The 21,558-nt window shown below is 28.8% G+C and overlaps 1 protein-coding gene across 3 annotated transcripts in view; it reads right to left on the bottom strand.

Annotated features, from left to right (window-relative positions):
* The window catches only part of LOC135140604 (scavenger receptor class B member 1), a 93,232-nt gene that overhangs the window by 46,296 nt on the left and 25,378 nt on the right, over positions 1–21,558 (bottom strand). For all 3 annotated transcript variants that reach the window (XM_064071223.1, XM_064071222.1, XM_064071221.1), the window contains exon 2: positions 6,219–6,362. In XM_064071223.1, coding sequence (XP_063927293.1) covers positions 6,219–6,342 — 124 coding nt within the window. In that variant the 5' untranslated portion in view covers positions 6,343–6,362. The remainder of the gene's footprint in view (positions 1–6,218; positions 6,363–21,558) is intronic.

Here is a 21,558-nt window from a genome sequence, read left to right as displayed (position 1 = left end):
TCTTCGAAATTTCTAGAATCTCAAAAGTCTTGAAATGTCTTTAGAACTTTTGGGATCTTTATAATCTTTAGATTTTTCAGAACATCCAGAATCTTCAGAATCTCCAGAAACTTCTGAATCTTTCGAATCTTTAGAATCTCTGGAATCTATAGTCTAGTAATATCCGGAATTTTTGAAATTGCTGGAATTTCTAGAACTTTTGGAGTCTTTATAATCTTCAGAACGTTTGGAATTTTCTTTCAGTCTTCAGATTTTCTGGAATCTTCAGGCTTCAAAATACTCAGAATCTTCAGAAACTCAGAATTTCTAGAACTTTGTAATCTTCAGAATGTTCAAAGTATTCAGAATCTTCGGAATCTTCAGTTTTCTGATTTGTTGAAATCTTCAAAATTTTCGGTATCTTCAGAATATCCAGAATTTCTGGAATCTCTAGTCTTGAAATATCTGGAATTTTTTTTTAATTTCTGGAATTTCCAGATTCTTAGAAACGTTATAATGTTTAGAATCTTCTGAATTGTCAGATTCTTTGGATCCTTCAGAACGTTCAGAACCTTCAAAAACTCCAGAATCTTCAGTATCTTCAGAATCTTTAAAATTCCTAGAACCTTTGGAATTTCTGAAATCTCTCAAATCTTTTATGTTCTTCAGAATCTTCGGAATATTGGAGTTTTCAGATTCTTTAGAATATTCAAAATCTTTAGAAACTTTAGGATCTTCAGAATCTTTAGAATCTCTAGAGTCCAGAATATCCGGAATCCATGGAATTTCTGGAATCTCCTGTCTCGAAATTTTTAAAATTTCTAGTATCTCCGGAACCTAGGAATCTTTATAATCTTTATATATTTCTAAATCTTCAAAATCTTTTTTTAAATTTTCAGCCTTCAAAATAACCAGCATTACCAAAATTTTCGGGTTATTTAAAATCTTTAGAATTTTCAGAATATTTCGAATTTTTAGAATTTCTGAAATCTTTGGAATTTTTGAAATCTTTGGAATGTTCATTTTCCGAAATATTCTCTGGAATCTCTAAAATCCTACAATATCCGGAATCTTTGGAAACTCTGGAACCTTTGCAATCTTAGGTATCTTTACAATCTTCAGAATCTTTTAATATTCAAAATTTTAATTTTTTTGGAATCTTCAAAATCTGTGGAATCTTTCAAATCTTAGAAATCTTTATGATCTTCAGAATCTCCGGAATCTTCAAAGTTTTCAAATTTTTTGGGATGTACAGTGTTCGAACTACTCTGAAACTTTAGAACCTTTCGACTTTTTAGAATTTTTAGAATCGTTAAAATCTTTCTAATCCCAGAATTTCTAGAATCCCGAAAGTCTCCGAATGTCTCTGGAACTTTTGAGATCTTTATAATCTTCAGATTTTTCAGAACATCCAGAATCTTTAGAATCTCTGGAATCTATAGTCTAGTAATACCCGGAATTTTTGAAATTGCTGGAATTTCTAGAACTTTTGAAATCTTTATAATCTTCAGAACGTTTGGAATTTTCTTTCAATCTTCAGATTTTCTGGAATCTTCAGCCTTCGAAGTACTCGGAAGCTTCAGAATCTTCAGAAACTTTAGAATCTATGGAATTTATAGTTTCGGAAATCTTTATTTCCTTCACGTTTGAAATTTTCTTTCAGTTTTTAGCTTTGTTGGAATCTTCAGTCTTTGAAATATTCCGGGTCTTGAAACTGCTCAGAATCTTTAGAATCTACGTCTAGAGTCTCGGATTATTCGGAATTTTTCAGAATATTATGAATCTTCAGAATCTCCAGAACCTTCTGAATCTTTCGAATCTTTAGAATCTCTGGGATCTATAATCTGGGAACATCTGGAGTTTTTGAAATATCTGGAATTTCTAGAACTTTTGGAATCTTTATAATCTTCAGAACGTTTGGAATTTTCTTTCAGTCTTCAGATTTTTTGGAATCTTCAGCCTTCGAATTCAGAATTTTCAGAAACTTTAGAATCTTTGAAATCTTGAGAATCTTCAGGATATTAAGAAACTTCAGAATCTCCAGAAGCTTCGGATTCTCCGGAACCTCTAGAGTGTCGGAATATCCAGGATTTTGAAATTTTTCGAATCTCTGGAATTTCTAGAACCTTTGAAATCCTTGTAATCTTCAGAATATTTCAAGTATTCGTAATCTTCAAAATCTTCAAAGTCTTTAGATTTGTTGGAATTTTCAGCTTTCGAAGTACTCAGAATTGTTAGAATCTTTGGAATCTTCAAAATTTTCGGAATCTTCAGAATATCCAGAATTTCTGGAATCTGTAGTCTCGAAATATCTAGAATTTTTTTAATTTCTGGAATATTTGGAATCTTAAATGTTTAGAATCTTCAGAATTGTCAGAATCTTTGGATCCTTCAGAACCTTCAGAAATTTCAGTATCTTCAGAATCTTTAAAATTCCTAGAATATCTGGAGCCTGTAGAATCTCTGAAATCTCTCAAATCTTTTATGTTCTTCAGAATCTTCGGAATACTCAGTCTTAGAAATATTCAGAATCTTTAGAAACTTTAGGACCTTCAAAATCTTTAGAATCTTCAGAATCTCTAGATTCCAGAATAACCGGAATTTTTGAAATCTCCAATCACGGAATGTCCGGAATTTTTAAAATTTCTGGAATCTCTGAAACTTAGGAATTTTTATAATCTTTATAATCTTCTGAATCTTCAGTCTTCACATTTTTTGAAATTTTCAATTTTAGAAATACTCTATTGTCAGAATCTTTGGGATATTTAAAATCTTCAGAATTGTCAGAATCTTTGATATACTTAGAATATTTCGAATTTTTAAAATTTCTGAAATCTTTGGAATATTTGAAACCTTTGGAATTTTCATTTTCCGAAATATCCTCTGGAATCTCTAGAATCTTTGGAATCTTTGGAATTTCTGGTATATCTAGAGCCTCGCAATATCCGGAATTTTTAGAAACTCTGGAACCTTTGCAATCTTAAGTATCCTTACAATCTTCAGAATCTTTGAATATTTAAAAATTTTCATTTTTTTGGAATTTTCAGAAACCTTAAAATCTCCGGAATCTGTAGAATCTTTTGGAGTCTTGGAAAATGTAGAATTATTGGAATTTCAGGAATTTGTAGAAATCCGTAATAATTTTTCTTAATTTCTGGAATTTCTGGAACCTTTGGAATCTTTATAATTTTTACAATATTCGGAATCTTTAAATTTTTTAAAATGTTTGAATTTTCACCCTTCAAAATGTTCAGAATCTCTGGAATATATAGAATCGCAGAATGTCCAGAATCTTCGGAATTTCTGCTATATCTAGTCTTGAAATATCCGGAATTTTTAAAATTTTAAAATTGTCAGAATCTTTAGAATCTTCAGAATCTTAAGAATATTTAGAATTTTTCAAATTTCTATAATCTTTGCAAACTTTGAAATCTTTGGAATCATCTATATTCTTCAAAATCTTCGGAACATTCAAAATTTTTGGAATATTTATTCTCCGAAATATTTTCTAGAATCTCTAGAATTCTAGAATATCCGGAATCTTTAGAATTTCTGATATATCTAGTCTCGAAATATCCGGATTTTTTTGGAAACTCTGGAACCTTCGCAATCTTAGGGATCTTTACAATCTTCAAAATTTTCGAATATTTAAAGTCTTCAATTTTTTTGGAATCTTCTCTCTTCAAAAGATTCAGAATCTTCAGAAACTTTAGAATTTTCAGAATCTGTAGAATCTTTAAAATCTCTGGAATCTTTAGGATGTCGAAAAATCCGGGCTTATGGGAATTCCTGGAATTTCTAGACTTCCGGAATATTCGGATTTTGTGAAATTTCTGGAATCTCTGGAACCTTTCGAATCTTTATAAACTTTACAAAGTGTTAAAATTTTTTGGAATATTCACTTTTCAAAATGTTCAGAATGTCTGAAATCTATAGAATGCCAAAATATCCAGAATCTTTGTAATTGTATAGTCTGGAAATATCTGGAATTTTTGGAATCTCTTGAGCCTAGACACTTGAAAATTATAATCTTTAGAATCTTCGGAATATTCAAAGTTATAAAATTTTTGGAATTTCTACAATTTCTAGAATCTCTGGAATCTTTGGAATCTTTATATCTTTCAAAATGTTCAGAATATTCAAAGTTTTAAAAATATTTGGAATCTTAACTTTTGGAAATGCTCAGAATGTCTAGAATCTCTAGAATTCCAGAATATTTAGAATATGCGAAATTTTTGGTGTATCTAGTCTCGAAATATTTCGAATTCTTGAAATTTCTGGAATCTCTGGAACCATCAATCTTGAAAATTATAATCTTCAGAATCTTCGGAATATTCAAAGTTTTCAAATTTTTTGGAATCTCCAGTCTTCGAAATATTCAGAATTCTTCAAAAATTTTCGAATCTTCAGAATATTTAAAATATCTGGAATCTCTGGAACCTTTGGAATTTTTATTTATATTCTTCAGAAGTTTTAAAAAATTTTGGAATCTTTACTTTTCGAAATGCTCAGAATGTCTAGAATCTCTAGAATTCCAGAATATCTAGAATATTTGAAATTTTTGGTATATCTAGTCTCGAAATATCTTGAATTCTTGAAATTTCTGGAATCTCTGGAGCCTTTGGAATCTTTATTTAAATTCTTCAGAAGTTTTAAAAAATTTTGGAATATTCACTTTTCGAAATGTTCAGAATGTCTAGAATCTCTAGAGTCCCAGAATATCCAGAATATTTGGTATATCTAGTGTCGAAATATCCGTAATTTTTAAAATTTTTGGAATCTCTGGAGCCTTTGGAATTCTTCAAAATGTTCGGAATATTCAAAGTTTAAAATTTTTTGGAATTTTCACTTTTCGAAATTTTCAGAATCTCAGGATATCCGGAATTTTTGGAATTTCTGGAATCTCTAGAGCCTCGAAATATACACGGAAATTCTGAAGTTCCTGAAATCGGTGGAAATTTCGGAATCTTTACAACCTTCAGAATCTTCAGTGTTCAAATTTTTTGCAATCTTCAGTCTTCCAAATATTCGGAATCTTCAAAATCTCCAGAATGACCGAGTCCCCAGAAAACTCATAACGCATAACGAACTATTAAAATATTTTCGAAAATTTTGAACTTTCAGATTTTTTAATTTAGACAAATTTTTGAAACTTAGTTTAACAGTAATTTCAGAATTGGTTGGATTTCCCAACTATTTTTAAAACTTGCTCATTTCCTGTCGGGTCTAAAAAACAGCAATAAAATTCGGTCTTTAAAATTTCTGGAAAGTTACCAAAAAACCGTAACACGACAACAAAACTGACATTTTTTAACGTTTCGCGAAAACTAATTGGCCAATTAATTGTTACGAACGTAACTCTATCTTGATTTATGGCTATGTTTTTACTAATATTTGGAGTAATTTTCCGCGCGTTGAAGTTCATGGTCACGTTCAAGCCAAACTTGCGCATTCGCACCAAACCAAATCCAAATCACAATAACTTTAGCATTGAAATTTCACCAAAATCTAACAAATCACAAGCACACCACTCGTGAAAAAAACACCTTTATAACCCAAGAGAGACGCTTATTTGGTGGAGACTTCAATGCCGGATGAGGACACACTTAGTTAAATACATAATTACACGATCTTTAACAAAATGAAAAAAAAATATTACGTTATTAACATATCTGAAGCTAATTTCATGCATTTAAAAAGACATAAATTAGCTCAGCAACACTTAAATTTCCCATTATTAATGTAGCAGTTTTTAATTTAATTTCAAGACTTTATTGCTGCAAAATTACCACTTTACCAAAAAGTGTGTACAAAGTAATACAAAATGAGCAAAACTTGCACGTGCTTGCAGTATCCATCTCATTAATGATAATTTAAGATTACGTGTCATGATTTATGGACAAAACAACCGTCATCGTTTTTTTTTTTTTAGTAAGTATTATATTAAATAGACTTTTTGTTTGTTTTTGGAAATCCCTGCATACGGGTTTTTATTTACTTAATTTAAATTTAATATATTCACCGATCATTATCTATAGTCACAATAGATGACTAGAGCACCCGCCCACAATAAATTAAATTAACCAGTAATAAAAATCCCATACCGTAAATACCACAGTAGCACTCTTTCACCCACAACGACGAATAAATGAGCCATAAATAATATTTTTATGCGCCAATAAAACAATATTAGCGATATCATCAAGCAAAAATTAAGATATTTATTATCTTCTACTCACTGTTCGTAAACTTTCCGTTTTTTAAAATGAGCAAGGGAGGGCCGCTTTTGCCTTTCTTTTTCTTGCCCAGGAGATGGTTCCTGGCGTACTGCCCTATCTGGAAGTACTGCTTGTACAGGCCCATGGTGGGTGCCGAGGGTGTTCCTGGAAGGGGAGAGCGTGTTAGTAAAATCGGGACAAAGAGGGACTTGGCCTTCAATTGCGGCTTTCACCCAGATGAAGATTTAGCAGCGGCGACGACGCGATTTTAGTTTTTGCTGAGCGGTGGGTTGAACGGACCGAATTCTGCAGAGCTTGCAAAAAAGGAAAACTGAGAAGTGTGGATGGGTTGGGAGCCGGCGATTGCGATACGGTGAATAATTCCGTTTATGTAATAATGTCTCGGTTCGAAATTTTAGATCGTTGGGTGATAAAATGTGGCTGAAATTGGTGTAGTAACGAAATAAAAGGTTTAAGTTTAAGAATTAATAAAAAGATTTTATAGGTTTTGAAAAGATTAATAATTTTAAAGAGATTGTAAAATAGTCGTAATAAATCCAAGAACAGGGTTTAAAATTTTCAAGACTTTTTGAAAATTCTTTCATTATTTGTTAAAAACTATAAAAGTTTCATTCTTTCTGTTTTTTTTTTAACTTGAGTCGTTTCTAATATATATATTTTGAAAAGTTACTTTAATATCTATTTTATTACCAATGTCAAAATTTTGAAATGTATCAAATTTTTAATGAACCTAAATACATAATACAATTGTAATTAAAGTAAGTAAAAAAAAAGACCTACATACATATACAAAACATTCTAGGAGTGACCGGAATTTTTTAAATTTCTGGAATCTCTGGAACTTTTAAATTCTTAGGAATCTTTCTAATCTCGGAAATTGACGAAGTTTTCAGATTTTTTGGAATCTTCACTCTTCAAAATATTCAGAACCTTCAGATAATTTAGAATCTTTAGAATCCCGGAATATCCGGAATTTTTGAAATTTCTGAAATCTCCGGAAACTTTAAAGTCTTAGGAATCTTTATAATCTTCAAAATCTTGAAAATTGTCACAGTTTTCAGCTTTTTTGAATCTCCACTCTTCAAAATATTCAGAACCTTCAGAAAATTTAGAATCTTTAGAATCCCGGAATATCTGGAATTTTTGAAATTTTTGAAATCTCCGGAACCTTTGGAATCTTTATAATCCTTAGATTCTATGGAATCTTCAAGGTTTTCAGATTTTTTAGAATTTTCAGCCTTTGAAATACCCACAATTTTCAAGATTTTTAGATCTTTCAAATTTTCAGAATTGTCAGAATCTTTGGAATCTTCAGAATGTTTCGAATTTTTGGAATTTCTGGAATCTCTGGAACCTTTAGAATCTACGAAATCTTGGGATTGTTTAATTTGCTTCAGAATCTTTAAAGAGTTTTCAATTTTTTTTTGGATTCCTCACATTTGGAAATATTCAGAACCTTCAGAAAATTTAGAAACTTCAGAATCTATAGAATCTTTAGAATCCCTGGAATCTCCAGAGTCTCGTGATATTCGGAATTACTGGAATTTCTGGAATCGTTAGTCTCGGAATATCCGGAATTTTTGAAATTTCTGGAATTTCCGGAACATTTGGAATCCTTATAATCCTTGGATTGTATGGAATCTTCAATGTTTTCAAATTTTTTAAAATTTTCAGCCTTTGAAATACCCACAATTTTCAGAATCTTTTAGATCTTTCAAATTTTCAGAATTGTCAGAATCTTTGAAATCTTCAGAATGTTTCGAATTTTTGGAATTTCTGGAATCTCTGGAACCTTTAGAATCTATGAAATCTTGGGATTGTTTAATTTTATTCAGAGTCTTCAAAGAGTTTTCAAATTCTTTCGGATTCTTCACATTTGGAAATATTCAGAACCTTCAGAAAATTTAGAAACTTCAGAATCTATAGAATCTTTAGAATCTCTGGAATCTCCAGAGTCTCGTGATATTCGGAATTACTGGAATTTCTGGAATCGTTAGTCTCGGAATACCCGGAATTTTTGAAACTTCTGGAATTTCCAGAACATTTGGAACCCTTATAAGCCTTGGATTCTATGGAATCTTCAATGTTTTCAAATTTTTTAGAATTTTCAGCGTTTGAGATACCCACAATTTTCAGAAAATTTTAGATCTTTCAAATTTTCAGAATTGTCAGAATCTTTGGAATCTTCAGAATATTTCGAATTTTTGGAATTTCTGGAATCTCTGGAACCTTCAGAATCTATGAAATCTTGAGATTCTTTAATTTTTTTTCAGAATCTTCAGAGTTTTCAAATTTTTTTGGATTCTTCACTTTTGGAAATATTCAGAATATTCAGAAAATTTAGAAACTTTAGAATCTGTAGAATCTTTGGAATCTCCAGAGTCTCGGAATATTTGGTATTATTGAAATTTCTGAGATCTTTAGCTTTCAGGAATATCCGGAATTTTTGAAAGTTCTGGAATGTCTGGAACCATTGGAATCTTTATAATGCTTAGATTCTACGAAATCTTCAAAGTGTTCAGATTTTGGAATTTTTAGCTTTTGAAATACCCATCACTTTCAGAATCTTTTAGATCTTTAAAATTTTCAGAATTGTCAGAATCTTTGGAATCTTCACAATATTTTGAATTTTTGGAAATTCTTGAATCTCTAGAACCTTTAGAATCTGTGAAATCTCCAGAGTCTCGTGATATTCGGAATTACTGGAATTTCTGGAGTCGTTAGTGTCGGAATATCCGGAATTTTTGAAATTTCTGGAATCTCCGGAACATTTTGAATCTTTATAATCTTTAGATTCTATGGAATCTTCAAAGTTTTCAAATTTTTTAGAATTTTCAGCCTTTGCAATACCCACAATTTTCAGAATCTTTGGAATCTTCAGAATGTTTCGAATTTTTGCGAATTTCTGGAATCTCTGGAACCTTTAGAATCTATGAAATCTTGGGATTGTTTAATTTTATTCAGAATCTTCAAAGAGTTTTCAAATTTTTTCGAATCCTCATTTTTGGAAATATTCAGGATATTCAGAAAATTTAGAAACTTTAGAATCTGTAGAATCTCTGGAATCTCCAGAGTCTCGGAATGTTTGGTATTATTGAAATTTCTGAGATCTTTAGTGTCCCGGAATATCCGAAATTTTTGAAAGTTCTGGAATGTCTGGAACCTTTGAAATCTTTATAACCTTGGAATCTTTAAAGTTTTCAATTTTTTTAGAATTTTCCAATTTTCAGAATATTTGGAATTTTTAGAATTTCTGGAATCTTTGGAACTTTTAGAATCTGTGAAACCTTGGGACTGTTTAATTTTCTTCAGAATCTACAAAGACTTTTCAAATTTTTTGGGTTCCTCACTTTTGGAAATATTCAGAATGTTCCGAAAAATTTAGAAATTTCAGAATCTGTAGAATTTTTAGAATCTGTGGCATCCCCAGTCCCGGAATATTCGGAATTTTTGAAATTCCTGGAATCTCTGGAAACTTTGTAATCTTTATAATCCTTAAATTCTATGGAATCTTCAAAGTCTTCAGATTTTTTAGAAATTTCAGCCTTTGAAATACCTACAATTTTCGGAATCTTCGGAATGTTTCGAATTTTTAGAATTTCTGGAATCTCTGGAACCTTTAGAATCTGTGAAATTTTAGGACTGTTTTGCAAATACTGAGATTCTTCAGAAGTTTTAGCGGAATATTCAAAATTACTGGAATTTCTGGAATCGTTAGAGACCCGGAATATCCGAAATTTTTGAAATTCCTGAAATCTCTGGAATCTTTGTAATCTTTATAACTCTTAGATTCTATGGAATTTTTAAAGTTTTCAGATTTTCAGAATTTTCAGCCTTTGAAATACCCACAATTTTCAGAATATTTTAGATCTTTAAAATTTTCAGAATTGTCAAAATATTTGGAATCTTCAGAATGTTTCGAATTTTTAAAATTTCTGGAATCCCTGGAACCTTTAGAATCTATGAAATCTTGGGATTGTTTAATTTTTTTAACAATCTTCAAAAAGTGTTTAAATTTTTTGTAATTCTCGCTTTTGGAAATATTCAGAATCTTCAGAAAATTTAGAAACTTCAAAATTTGTAGAATCTTTAGACTCTCTGGAATCTCCAGAGTCTCGGGATATTCGGAATTATTGGAATTTCTGGAATCGTTAGAGTCCCGGAATATCCGGAATTTTTGAAATTTCTGGAATCTCTGGAACCTTTGGAATCTTTATAATCTTGGAATCTTCAAAGTCTTCAGATTTTTTAGAAATTTCTGCCTTTAAAATACTTACAATTTTCAGAATCTTTTGAATCTCTAGAATTTTCAGAATTGTCAGAATCTTTGGAATCTTCAGAATTTTTAGAATTTCTGAAATCTCTGGGACCTTTAGAATCTGTGAAATCTTGGGACTGTTAAATTAACTTCAGAATCTTCAAAAAGTTTTAAAATTTTTAGAATCTAAGAAAATTTAGAAACTTCAAAATTTGTAGAATCTTTAGACTCTCTGGAATCTCCAGAGTTTCGGGATATTCGGAATTACTGGAATTTGTGGAACTGTTAGTCCCGGAATATCCGGAATTTTTGAAATTTCTGGAATCTCTGGAACCTTTAGAATCTGTGAAATCTTGGGATTGTTTAATTTTTTTACAATCTTCAAAAAGTTTTAAAAATTTTTGTAATCCTCACTTTTGGAAATATTCAGAATCTTCAGAAAATTTAGAAACTTCAAAATTTGTAGAATCTTTAGACTCTCTGGAATCTCGAGAGTCCCGGAATATCAGGGAATTTTTGAAATTTCTGGAATCTCTGGAACCATTGGAATCTTTACAATCTTGGAAACTTCAGTCTTCAGATTTTTTAGAAATTTCTGCCTTTGAAATAGGTAACAATTTTCAGAATCTTTTGAATCTTTAGAATTTTCAGAAATGTCAGTCTTTGAAATCTTCAGAATGTTTCGAATTTTTAAAATTTCTGGAATCTCTGGAACCTTTAGAATCTTGAAATCTTGAGACTGTTAAATTAACTTCAGAATTTTCAAAAAGTTTTCAAATTTTTTGGAATCCTCACTTTTGGAAATATTAAGAATCTTAAGAAAATTTAGAAACTTCAGAATCTGTAGAATCTTTAAAATCTCTGGAATCACCAGTCTCGAAATATTCGAAATTATTGGAATTTCTGGAATCGTTAGAGTTCCGGAATATCCGGAATTTTTGAAATTTCTGGAATCTCTGCAACCTTTGGAATTCTTATAATACTTAGATTCTACAGAATCTCCAAAATTTTTAAATTTTTTGAAATTCTTAGTTGATCACAATTTTCAGAATCTTTTGAATCTTTAGGATTTCTGGAATATCTAGAACCTTTAGAATCTCTGAAATCTTAGGACTGTTTAATATTTTTCAAAATATGCAAACAATTAAGAATCCCTGAAATTTTTAGAATCCTGGAATCTTTAAAATCTCCAGAATCTCCAGAATCCTCAAAACCTTCAGAATCTTCAGAATCGTTTGAATCTACAGAAATTTCAGAATCTTTCTGTCCCTATAATCTTCAGAATCTTCGAAATATTCAAAGTTCTCAGATTTTTTGGGATCTCCAGTCTTCGAAATATTCAGAATCTTCAAAAAATTTAGAATCTTCAAAATCTGTAGAATCTTTGGAATCTCGGAATATTCCCAATTATTGAAATTTCTTAGAGTATCGGAATATCCGGAATTTTAGAATTTTCTGGAATCTCTGGAACCTTTGGAATCTTTATAATCCTTAGATCTATAGAATCTTCAAAGTTTTCAGATTTTTTGGAATTCTCACCCACAATTTTCAAAATTTTTTGGATCTTTAGAATTTTCAGAATTGTCAGAATCTCTGGAATCTTCAGAATATTTCGAATTTTTAGAATTTCTGGAATCTCTGGAACCTTTAGAATCTGTGCAATCTTGGAACTGTTTAAAATTCAGCTTTCAAATTTTTTGGAATTTTCACTTTTCGAAATATTCAAAATCTCTGGAATCTCGAGAATACCAGAATATCCGAAATTTTTAAAATCTGGAACATGTGGAATCTTTATAATCTTCGTAATCTTTGGAATAGTCAGCATCTTTAAAATCCCTGGAATTTTTGGGATTCCGGAATTTTTAAAATCTCCAGAATTTCCAAAAACTTTCAGAAATTTCAGAATCTTTCGAATCTTCAAAATCTTCAATAACTTCAGAATGTTTCTGTTTTTTAACTAAAGTTTTTTCTAAATATATTCAGAAAATTTAGAATCTTCAAAATCTGTAGAATTTTTGGAATTTCTGGAATCTCCAGCCTCGGAATATTCCGAATTATTGAAATTTCTAGGTTTAAAGTCCCGGAATATCCGGAATTTTTGGAATTTCTGGAATCTGCAACCTTTGGAATCTTTATAATCCTTAAATTCTGTGGAATCTTCAAAATTTTTGTTGCGGATCTTTAGAATTTTCAAAATTATCAAAATCTTCTCTGGAATCTCGAGAATCCCAGAATATCCGGAATTATTAAAATCTGGAACATCTGGAACCTCTGGCATCTTATGAATTTTTAAAATCTTCGCATTCTTTGGAATAGAGCATCTTTAGAATTCCTGGAATTTTTGGAATCCCGGACTCTTTAAAATCTCCAGAACCTCCAGAATCCCCAAAACTTCCAGAATTTTCAGAATCTTTTGAAACGTCAAAATCTTCAAAAACTTCAGAATCTTTCTGTTCTTTTTTAATCAAGTTTTTTCTAAATATACTTATTTTGAAAATACTCGAATTTTGAAAAGTGACTTTAACAGTTAAAAATTTTCATACCAGTCTCAAAATTTTCAAATTTACGAAATTTTTAATGGATATAAAGACACAGTAGAATTATAATTGAAATAAATAATTCTACATAAACCTAAATTTAAGAAGTTATAAAACCGCTTTGACCCAAAAATATCAAAGATTTAAAATATACAATTCTAAAAAAGAATTCAAAATTTAAAAGATCTCATGATTTTCAATTAATTACACAGACCATGAAGGTAATTATAATTGTCCCACATTGAAAATATTCCAAAGATCTAGAAATCCAAATATCCTGAAACATTGCATGTTTAAGCAAACAAAACAACACTAATTACACATGCAAGTAGCTACTCTGTCACGCAAATTGTTAAATATAATAATAATTGACTCAATTATCACATAAATGTAAATAGTAGCTAATTTATTACAATCCCGCTAATGAAACCACATACGCATGACCCAACCACAAAAATAACCCTCAAAATCCACACCAAAAAAAAAAAAATTACAACCAACTCAATTTCCTTCCAATTAATTTCTCCATTACCCATGAAAAGTTGACTCAGACACCTGTGACAGACAACTTCCCCAATTATCGATCACCCATTACCCAACCACCTTTTCCATCATTTTTCTTTTAAATGACACAAGAAATTTCCCAACAAAGCCGTTCAAGTGAAATCCGCAGCTACAAAAATCCATCCAACAAATAATATTCATTGTGAAACGCTACACATCGCATTTACGTAACGACTTCAGTTTAATAACAATTAGCGTTTTTGTGGCGTTGCGACAATTTTCTCGTACTCGTTGTTATAAATCATTTTTTTGCACCAGTGACGAGGAAGTCGGGTTCGCGGTGTGGAAGAATGTGAAGCAATTATTAAATTATGGTGATTAGGCACCGGTTTATTTTTTCAGCGAGTGGACGTACTGTTAAATTGTCGAGTAGCCTTGGAAATAAATTATACATTTTTTTTACAAATTTGTGCTTTATTTATTATTTATTTATGAGTGTGAATTCGGCGGTGCTTAGTTCCAACGGTTACCCGGAATGATACCATCAATTACAAGAAAGAACACACTATTGAGTGAACCAAGTTACGCAATACGCATGAAAATTAAGAGAAATAACCATAAACAAATATCGCGCTGTCGCATTTGCATAATGTTTACACGGTTTGGTCTAAATTACTTTAGTTTCAATGTTACACTTGTTTACATTTTTTTCTGCATTTTTTGTCGTAGTTGACTGTGACCTACAACCATCAATGGGTAATTTTTTCAAGCGTCATGGGCAATCAGTTCACCGTCGTTCATTTAGTACCATAAGTACCCAGTTTTCGCCCAGATGGGCGTAACCTTGATTGCTTTTTTTCAGCGTTTCGCTTTCTCTTTTCAATTGCCCATGATGCGATTATTAACCGCGTAATGGACGTCTTGGATAATTGATATTCTGGTTTAATGGATATTTTTTACCAAGTAACAAGATTTTTTATCTAGAGTGAGTTGGCAGAATTTAGTGTCGGGTGTAATTTACCGGCTTTTTAAATTACATATATTGTGTTTTTGTGGCGTAATGAGGTCAGGTGTACTCGGAAATTGTCAAAGAAGTGTAAAAAAATGGTAGCGGATGGTCACGGTGAAGCCACTGACATCACAAAGAATTAAAACAAGACGTAACTCCGTAAAAAGTAGCAACTAAATTGATAAAAGTGATAATTAAAGAAACAATCTTAAGTGCAATTGAAGCTTAACTCACACTTATCCGTAACGTAGCCGCAATCGCAAGATTCAGGGCGTGTAAGCAGCCATCATTGTACCCACACAACAAACACTTGAAAATTTTGTAACCGCTTTCGTTTCGAAATGCGTGCGTTACATGGTAATTATAACACTCGTGCTGTAAAGTTTACGACTGCGCTTCTAACGAATACGGGGCATTTATAAGTTATTTTGGGTTCGAAAACGTCGTCAAAAGACAATTAAGTTGATAGCCGAAAATGCCAGGGGACTTCTTGAAAGTCCGGTGGTAAAGTCGTTGTCCTTCGAGGTGGATACAGATCGAGACGCCACTTTTGCGCCGTATCCGACTTTTGGGTTTTATTGACGTCATGAGGAAGTTTCCACTAAGAAAAAACTATTAAAGATGGACAAAAATGTTTGGAATAATGTGAAATAAACAACGTGGTTGACGTGATTAACTGGAAATTTATGGCTGGTAGGATTGCCATAAGGCTGAATTTTAGATGGCGTTCTTGAAATGTTTGTGGCTTGTTGTGGAATTGGTGGGTTGGAGGTTTTTGTGAGTAAGGTTGAGGTTTGTTTAATTAAAAATGCGAAAAATAATTTGTGTTGAGATAGCTTGAATTTTTAAAAATTTTTTGTTTTTGAAAATGGCAAAAATAAATTTTTAATTTTGTAAAACTAGATTTTAAATTCTTTAGACTGTTCAAAAATACCTAAAATTCTTAGAATCTAGAATCAGATCAGAAGCTTTTTTGCGATTTTGTCGCCTTAAGTTTGTTCAAAATTTTTACTATCGACTAATCTTAGAATGGTTGGAATGTCCGAAATTTTTGAAAATTTTTTAGTCCTTAGGCTATTTACAATTTCAATAATTGTAAGTGCTCTTAACAAGTAGTACATTTTTGAATAAATAACCTTTAAAAGACGTTCGAAATCTTAAAATTATTTCAAAATCTCTGATTTTGTAAAACTAGATTTTAAAATTTTTCAGACTATTCAAAAATACCTAAAATTATTGATCAGAAGTTTTTTTAAGATCTCGTGGTCTTAAATTTATTTATAAATTTTACAGTAGAGAGAAAACATGATTCATCAACGATTTTTAAATTTCCTAGAATAATGTTTAAAAACCGCAGAATTTTTGAAAATTTTAATACATAATCGCAAATAATCTTAACAGTCTCTAGGTTTTTCGAAGATGTTTAAGGACTTAAAAATATTTAAACTGTTTGAATTTTGAATATTTGGATTTTTAAAATTCTTAGACTTTTCGAAAATACGTAAAACTTTTTAAATTTGTTTATAAATTGTAGTATGAAGAGAATACCTGTTTTGTCTAAAATATCCACAATTTATTTCTGCGAAAATACGTAAAATTTGCATAATTTAGAATTTTTTCAATGTGAAATTTTTCAATTTTTGGATTTTTCGACTTTTAGATTCTTAATTTTTGGATTTTCCAACTCTTCGAGTCGTAATTTTTCTGTTTTTTTTTTTCAATTTTACGATATGTAAAATTTTTCAGTTTTGCGATTTTCCAACTTTTGGATATTTCATTTTTCAATGTAAAATTTAAATTTTTGGATTTTACAATTTTCCGGATTATAATGTTTCAATTTTTCAATTTTTTTCCTTCGATTCTACGATTTGTAAAATTTTCCAGTTTTTCGATTTTCCAAGTTTTGGATATTTCAGTTTTTAGATTTTTCGATTTTTCGATTCGCAATTTCAGATTTTAATTTTTCATTTCTTCAATTTTTCGGTTTTTCGATGTTCTGATTTTATAATTTTTCGTTTTTTCAATGTGAACCTTTAATTTTTGGATTGTTCAATTTTTCGACTTATAATTTTTCAATTTTTTTGTTTCTTCACTTTTACGATATGAAAAATTTTTCAGTCTTTCGAATTTCCAACTTTTGGATATTTCAATTTTTGGATTTTGCAGTTTTACGATTTGCAATTTCAGGAGACTTCAATTTTTTCGATTTTTCAATTTTGTATTTCCTCAATTTTTCGGTTTTTCAATGCTCTGATTTTAAAATTTTTTCTTTTTTTCAATGTGAAATTTTGATTTTTGGATTTTTCAATTTTTCGATTTGTATTTTTTCAATTTTTTATTTCTTCAATTTTTCGGTTTTTCAATGTCCTGATTTTATAATTTTTCTTTTTCCCATGTAAAATTTAAATTTTTGGATTTTACAATTTTTCGGACTATAATTTTTCAATTTTTCAAATTTTTTTTGTTTCTTCAATTATAGGATATGTAAAATTTTTCCGTTTTTCCATTTTCCAACTTTTGGATATTTCAATTTTTCGATTTTTCAATGTTGTCATTTTATATATTTTTTTCAATCTGAAATTAAAATTTTTGGATTTTACAATTTCTCGGATAATCATTTTTCAATTTTTCAAATTTTTTTTTTGTTTCTTCAATTTTACGATATGTAAAATTTTTCCGGTTTTCAAATTTCCAACTTTTGGATATTTCAATTTTTCGATTTTTCAATGTTGTGATTTTATAACTTTTTTTCAATCTAAAATTTAAATTTTTGGATTTTACAATTTTTCGGATTACAATTTTTCTAATTTTTTTTGTTTCTTCAATTTTACGATATGTAAAATTTTCCCGTTTTTCGAATTTCCAATTTTTGGATATTTCAATTTTTAGATTTTGCAATTTTACGATTTGCAATTTCATGAGATTTCAATTTTAATTTTTCAATTTTTTCGATTTTTCAATTTTTTATTTCTTCAATTTTTTGGTTTTTCAATGTTCTGATTTTATAATTTTTCTTTTTTTCTATGTGAAATTTTAATTTTTGGATTTTTTAATCTTTTGTTGTAATTTTTTAATGTTTCATTTTTTTTTCTTTCTTCAATTTTACGTTAAGTAAAAGTTTTCGGTTTTTCGATATTCCAACTTTCGGATATTCCAATTTCCCATTTCTTCAATTTTTCGATTTGCAAATTTTCAATTTTTCATTGTTTTTTTGTTCCCTCATTTTACGAAATGTAAAATGTTTCAGTTTTTCGAATTTCCAACTTTTGGATATTTAAATTTTTAGATTTTTCAATTTTTCGATTTTTCAGTTTTTAATTTTTCAATGTTAAATTTTAATTTTTGGATTTTTCAATTTTTCGATTTGTATTTTTTTCAATTTTTTATTTCTGCAATTTTTCGGTCTTTCAATGTTCTGATTTTTAAATTTTTCTTTTTTCAATGTAAAATTTTAATTTTTGGATTTTTCAAATTTTCGATTTGTATTTTTTCAATTTTTCTATTTTTTTTTGTTTCTTCAATTTTACGATGTGTAAAATTTTTCCGTTTTTCGATTTTTCAACTTTTGGATATTTTTATGTTTCGGTTATTCAATGTTCTGATTTTATAATTTTTCTTTTTTTCAATGTGAAATTTTGATTTTTGGATTTTTTAATCTTTCGTTGTAATTTTTCAATTTTTCATTTTTTTCTTTCTTCAATTTTACGTTAAGTAAAATTTTTCGGTTTTTCGATTTTCCAACTTTTGGATATTCCAATTTTTCATTTCTTCAATTTTTCGATTTGCAAATTTTCAATTTTTCATTGTTTTTTTGATCCTTCAATTTTTCGATATGTAAAATGTTTTAGTTTTTCGAAGTTCCAACTTTTGGATATTTAAATTTTTCGATTTTTCAATTTTTCGTTTTATCAGTTTTTCATTTTTCAATGTAAAATTTTAATTTTTGGATTTTTCAATTTTTCGATTTGTATTTTTTCAATTTTTTATTTCTTCAATTTTTCGGTTTTCCAACGTTCTGATTTTATAATTTTTCTTTTTTTAATGTAAAATTTTAATTTTTGGATTTTTCAATTTTTCGATTTGTATTTTTTCAACTTTTCAATTTTTTTTTGTTTCTTCAATTTTACGTAATATAAAATTTTTCGGTTTTTCGATTTTCTAATTTTTAGATATTCCAATTTTTCGTTTTTTTCAGCTTTTCATTTCTTCAATTTTCCTTTTTTTTTCAATGTGAAATTTCTCAATTTTTGAATTTTAAGATCTCAGAAATATTTTAAAATGTTTGACTGTAAAATTTGCATAATTTACAGTCAAAGTCTAAAATATCCAGAATTTATTTCCCATAATTCACTATTTTTAAAATTTCTGATTGTTAAAATTTTTAAATCCCTAAAATATTAATTAAGAACTTACAAATTTAATTAAATAAAAAATAAAAAATCAGTATATCGAAAAATAATAAAAAAAGAAAAATCGAAAAATCGAAATCTCGATAAATTAGAAATCGAAAAACTGAAAAATCGAAGAAAAATCGAAGAACAATGGAAGAATCGAAAAACTGAAAGATAAAGAATTCGAAAATTTCAAAAAACAAAAAATTGGAAAATCAAAAACTTGAAAAATCGAAAAATCGAGACGTTTAAGCAAACGAAAAGTCGGGAAATAGAGAAATGGGATATTCAAAAACTCGAAAAGATGAAAAATCGTTTAATTAAGAAAATTTAGAAATGTTAAAAAATCGTAAAACAGAAATATCGGAAAATTGAGAGAAATTTTAAAATAAAAATTCGAGAAATTGAAAAATTGAAGAAATTAAAAACTGAAAATCGAGAAATCGAGACGTTTAAGCAATCAAAACATCGAAAAATCGAGAAATGAGAAAATTAGACGGAAGAAAAATCGGTTAATCGAAAATTTAGCAACGCCAAAAATAAAAAAATCAAAAACATTTAAAATGGAAAAATCGTAAAGCAGAAATATAGGAAAATTGTGAGAAGTCTAAAAATACAAAAGAGGAAAAATCCGAAATCTAAAAAAATAGAGAAATTGAAGAGTCGAAATATAGCAAAATCGAACCACTGGAAAATCGACAAAATGAATTGAAAAACTGAAAATCGAATTGAAAAAGTAGAAAAGTCAAAAAAATCGGGAAATCGGAAAAACGACATATTGATTAATCGAAAATTCAGAAACGCCAAAATTTGAAAAATAAAAAAACTGAGAAATCTAAAAATAAAAAGTCAAGAAGTCGAAAATTAAAAAAAATGACAAATTGAACAAAAAAATTGAACAATCCCAAAATTGATGTATAGAAAAATGAAGTGATCGAAAGATTGAAAAGGGGAAAATCGTGAAATCGAAAAATTTAAGAATAGAAATGTTGAAAAATCTCTAAACGGAACTATGGAAAAATAGACTAAAATAGAAGAATCGAAATGATGAAAAATCCCAAAACTGAAATAACGAAAAGATCGAGAAATCGAACTGAAAAACTGGGATCGACGCATTGAAAAATCAAATAACAAAGATCATAAAACTGAAATATCGAAAAACTGAGGAATCTTAAATTCCAAAAATAGTTATGTTTGAAGTTTCTAAGCTTCGAATTTTAAAATTCTTAAATTTCTACAACCGTTAAAATTTTTAAATCCCTAAATTATTAATTAAGAACTTGCAAATTTAAATTAAAAATAAAAAAATCGGTACATCGCAAAAATAGTAAAAAAAAAGAAAAGAATTAGAAATCAAAAAACTGAAAAATCGAAGAAACTTGAAAGAATCGAAAAACTGAAAGATAAACAATTCGAGAATTTTAAAAAACAAAAAATTGGAAAATCAAAAACCTGAAAAATCGAAACATTGAAGAATTGATAATCTAAAAATCGAAAAATCGAGTCGTTTAAACAAACTAAAAATCGGAAAATAGAGAAACGGGAAAGCTAAAAACTCGAAAAGATGAAAAATTGTTTAACTGAGAAATCGAAAATTTAGAAACGCCAAAAATCGAAACACTAAAAGTCGTAAAACAGAAATATCGAAAAATTGAAGAAATTAAAAACTGAAAATCGAGAAATCGAGACGTTTAAACAATCAAAACGTCGAAAAGTTGAGAAATCGAGAAATGAAAAAATTAAAAAGAAGAAAAATCGGTTAACGCCAAAAATAAAAAAATCAAAATACTTAAAATTGAAAAATCAAAACAGATATCGGAAAATCTAGAGAAATCTAAAAATAAAAAAGTTGAAAAATCGGAAATCTAAATATATAGAGAAATTGAAGAATTGAAAAATTGATAAATCGAAACATCGAAATCTCGATAAATCCAGAAATCGAAAAATTTTGGAATTGAAACGTTAAAAAATCCCAAAACTGAAATATAGAAAAATCGAAAAAATGAATTGAAAAACTGAAAATCTAATTGAAAAAGTAGAAAAGCCAAAAAAAATGGAGAAATCATATAGACGAAAAATTGATTAATCGAAAATTCAGAATCGCCAAAAATTGAAAAAACAAAAAACTGAAAAATCGTAAAACAGGAATATGGAAAAATTAAGAAAAATCGAAAAATAAAAAGTCAAGAAATCGAAAATTAAAAAAAAAATGACAAATTGAAGAATCAAAAAATTGAACAATCCCAAAATTGATGTTTAGAAAAATGAAGTGATCGAAAAATTGAAAAGGGGAACATCGTGAAATCGAAAAATTTAAGAATCGAAAAATTCAAAAGGTGAAAATCGAGAAATCGAAAAATTTAATAATCGAAATGTTGAAAAACCTCTAAACAGAAACAGAAGTATGGAAAAATAGAACAAAATTGAAGAATAGAAATGTTGAAAAATCCTACAACTGAAATATCGAAAAGATCGAGAAATCGAAAAGTCGAAAATTCTAAAAATGAAAAAATCAAAAAATCAACAACCTGAAAAATCGAAAAATCGAACTGAAAACCTGGGATCGACACAATGAAAAATCAAATAGGTAACTGAAAGATCATAAAACTGAAAAATCGGAAGACTGAGGAATCGGGAGTTG

The sequence above is a fragment of the Zophobas morio genome, unplaced genomic scaffold (assembly GCF_036711695.1).
Source record: "Zophobas morio isolate AGI-343-1 ecotype UQ-CSIRO unplaced genomic scaffold, CSIRO_AGI_Zmor_V1 ptg000040l, whole genome shotgun sequence".
Taxonomy (NCBI): domain Eukaryota; kingdom Metazoa; phylum Arthropoda; class Insecta; order Coleoptera; family Tenebrionidae; genus Zophobas; species Zophobas morio.
This window is presented reverse-complemented; position numbering and strand designations above follow the sequence as displayed.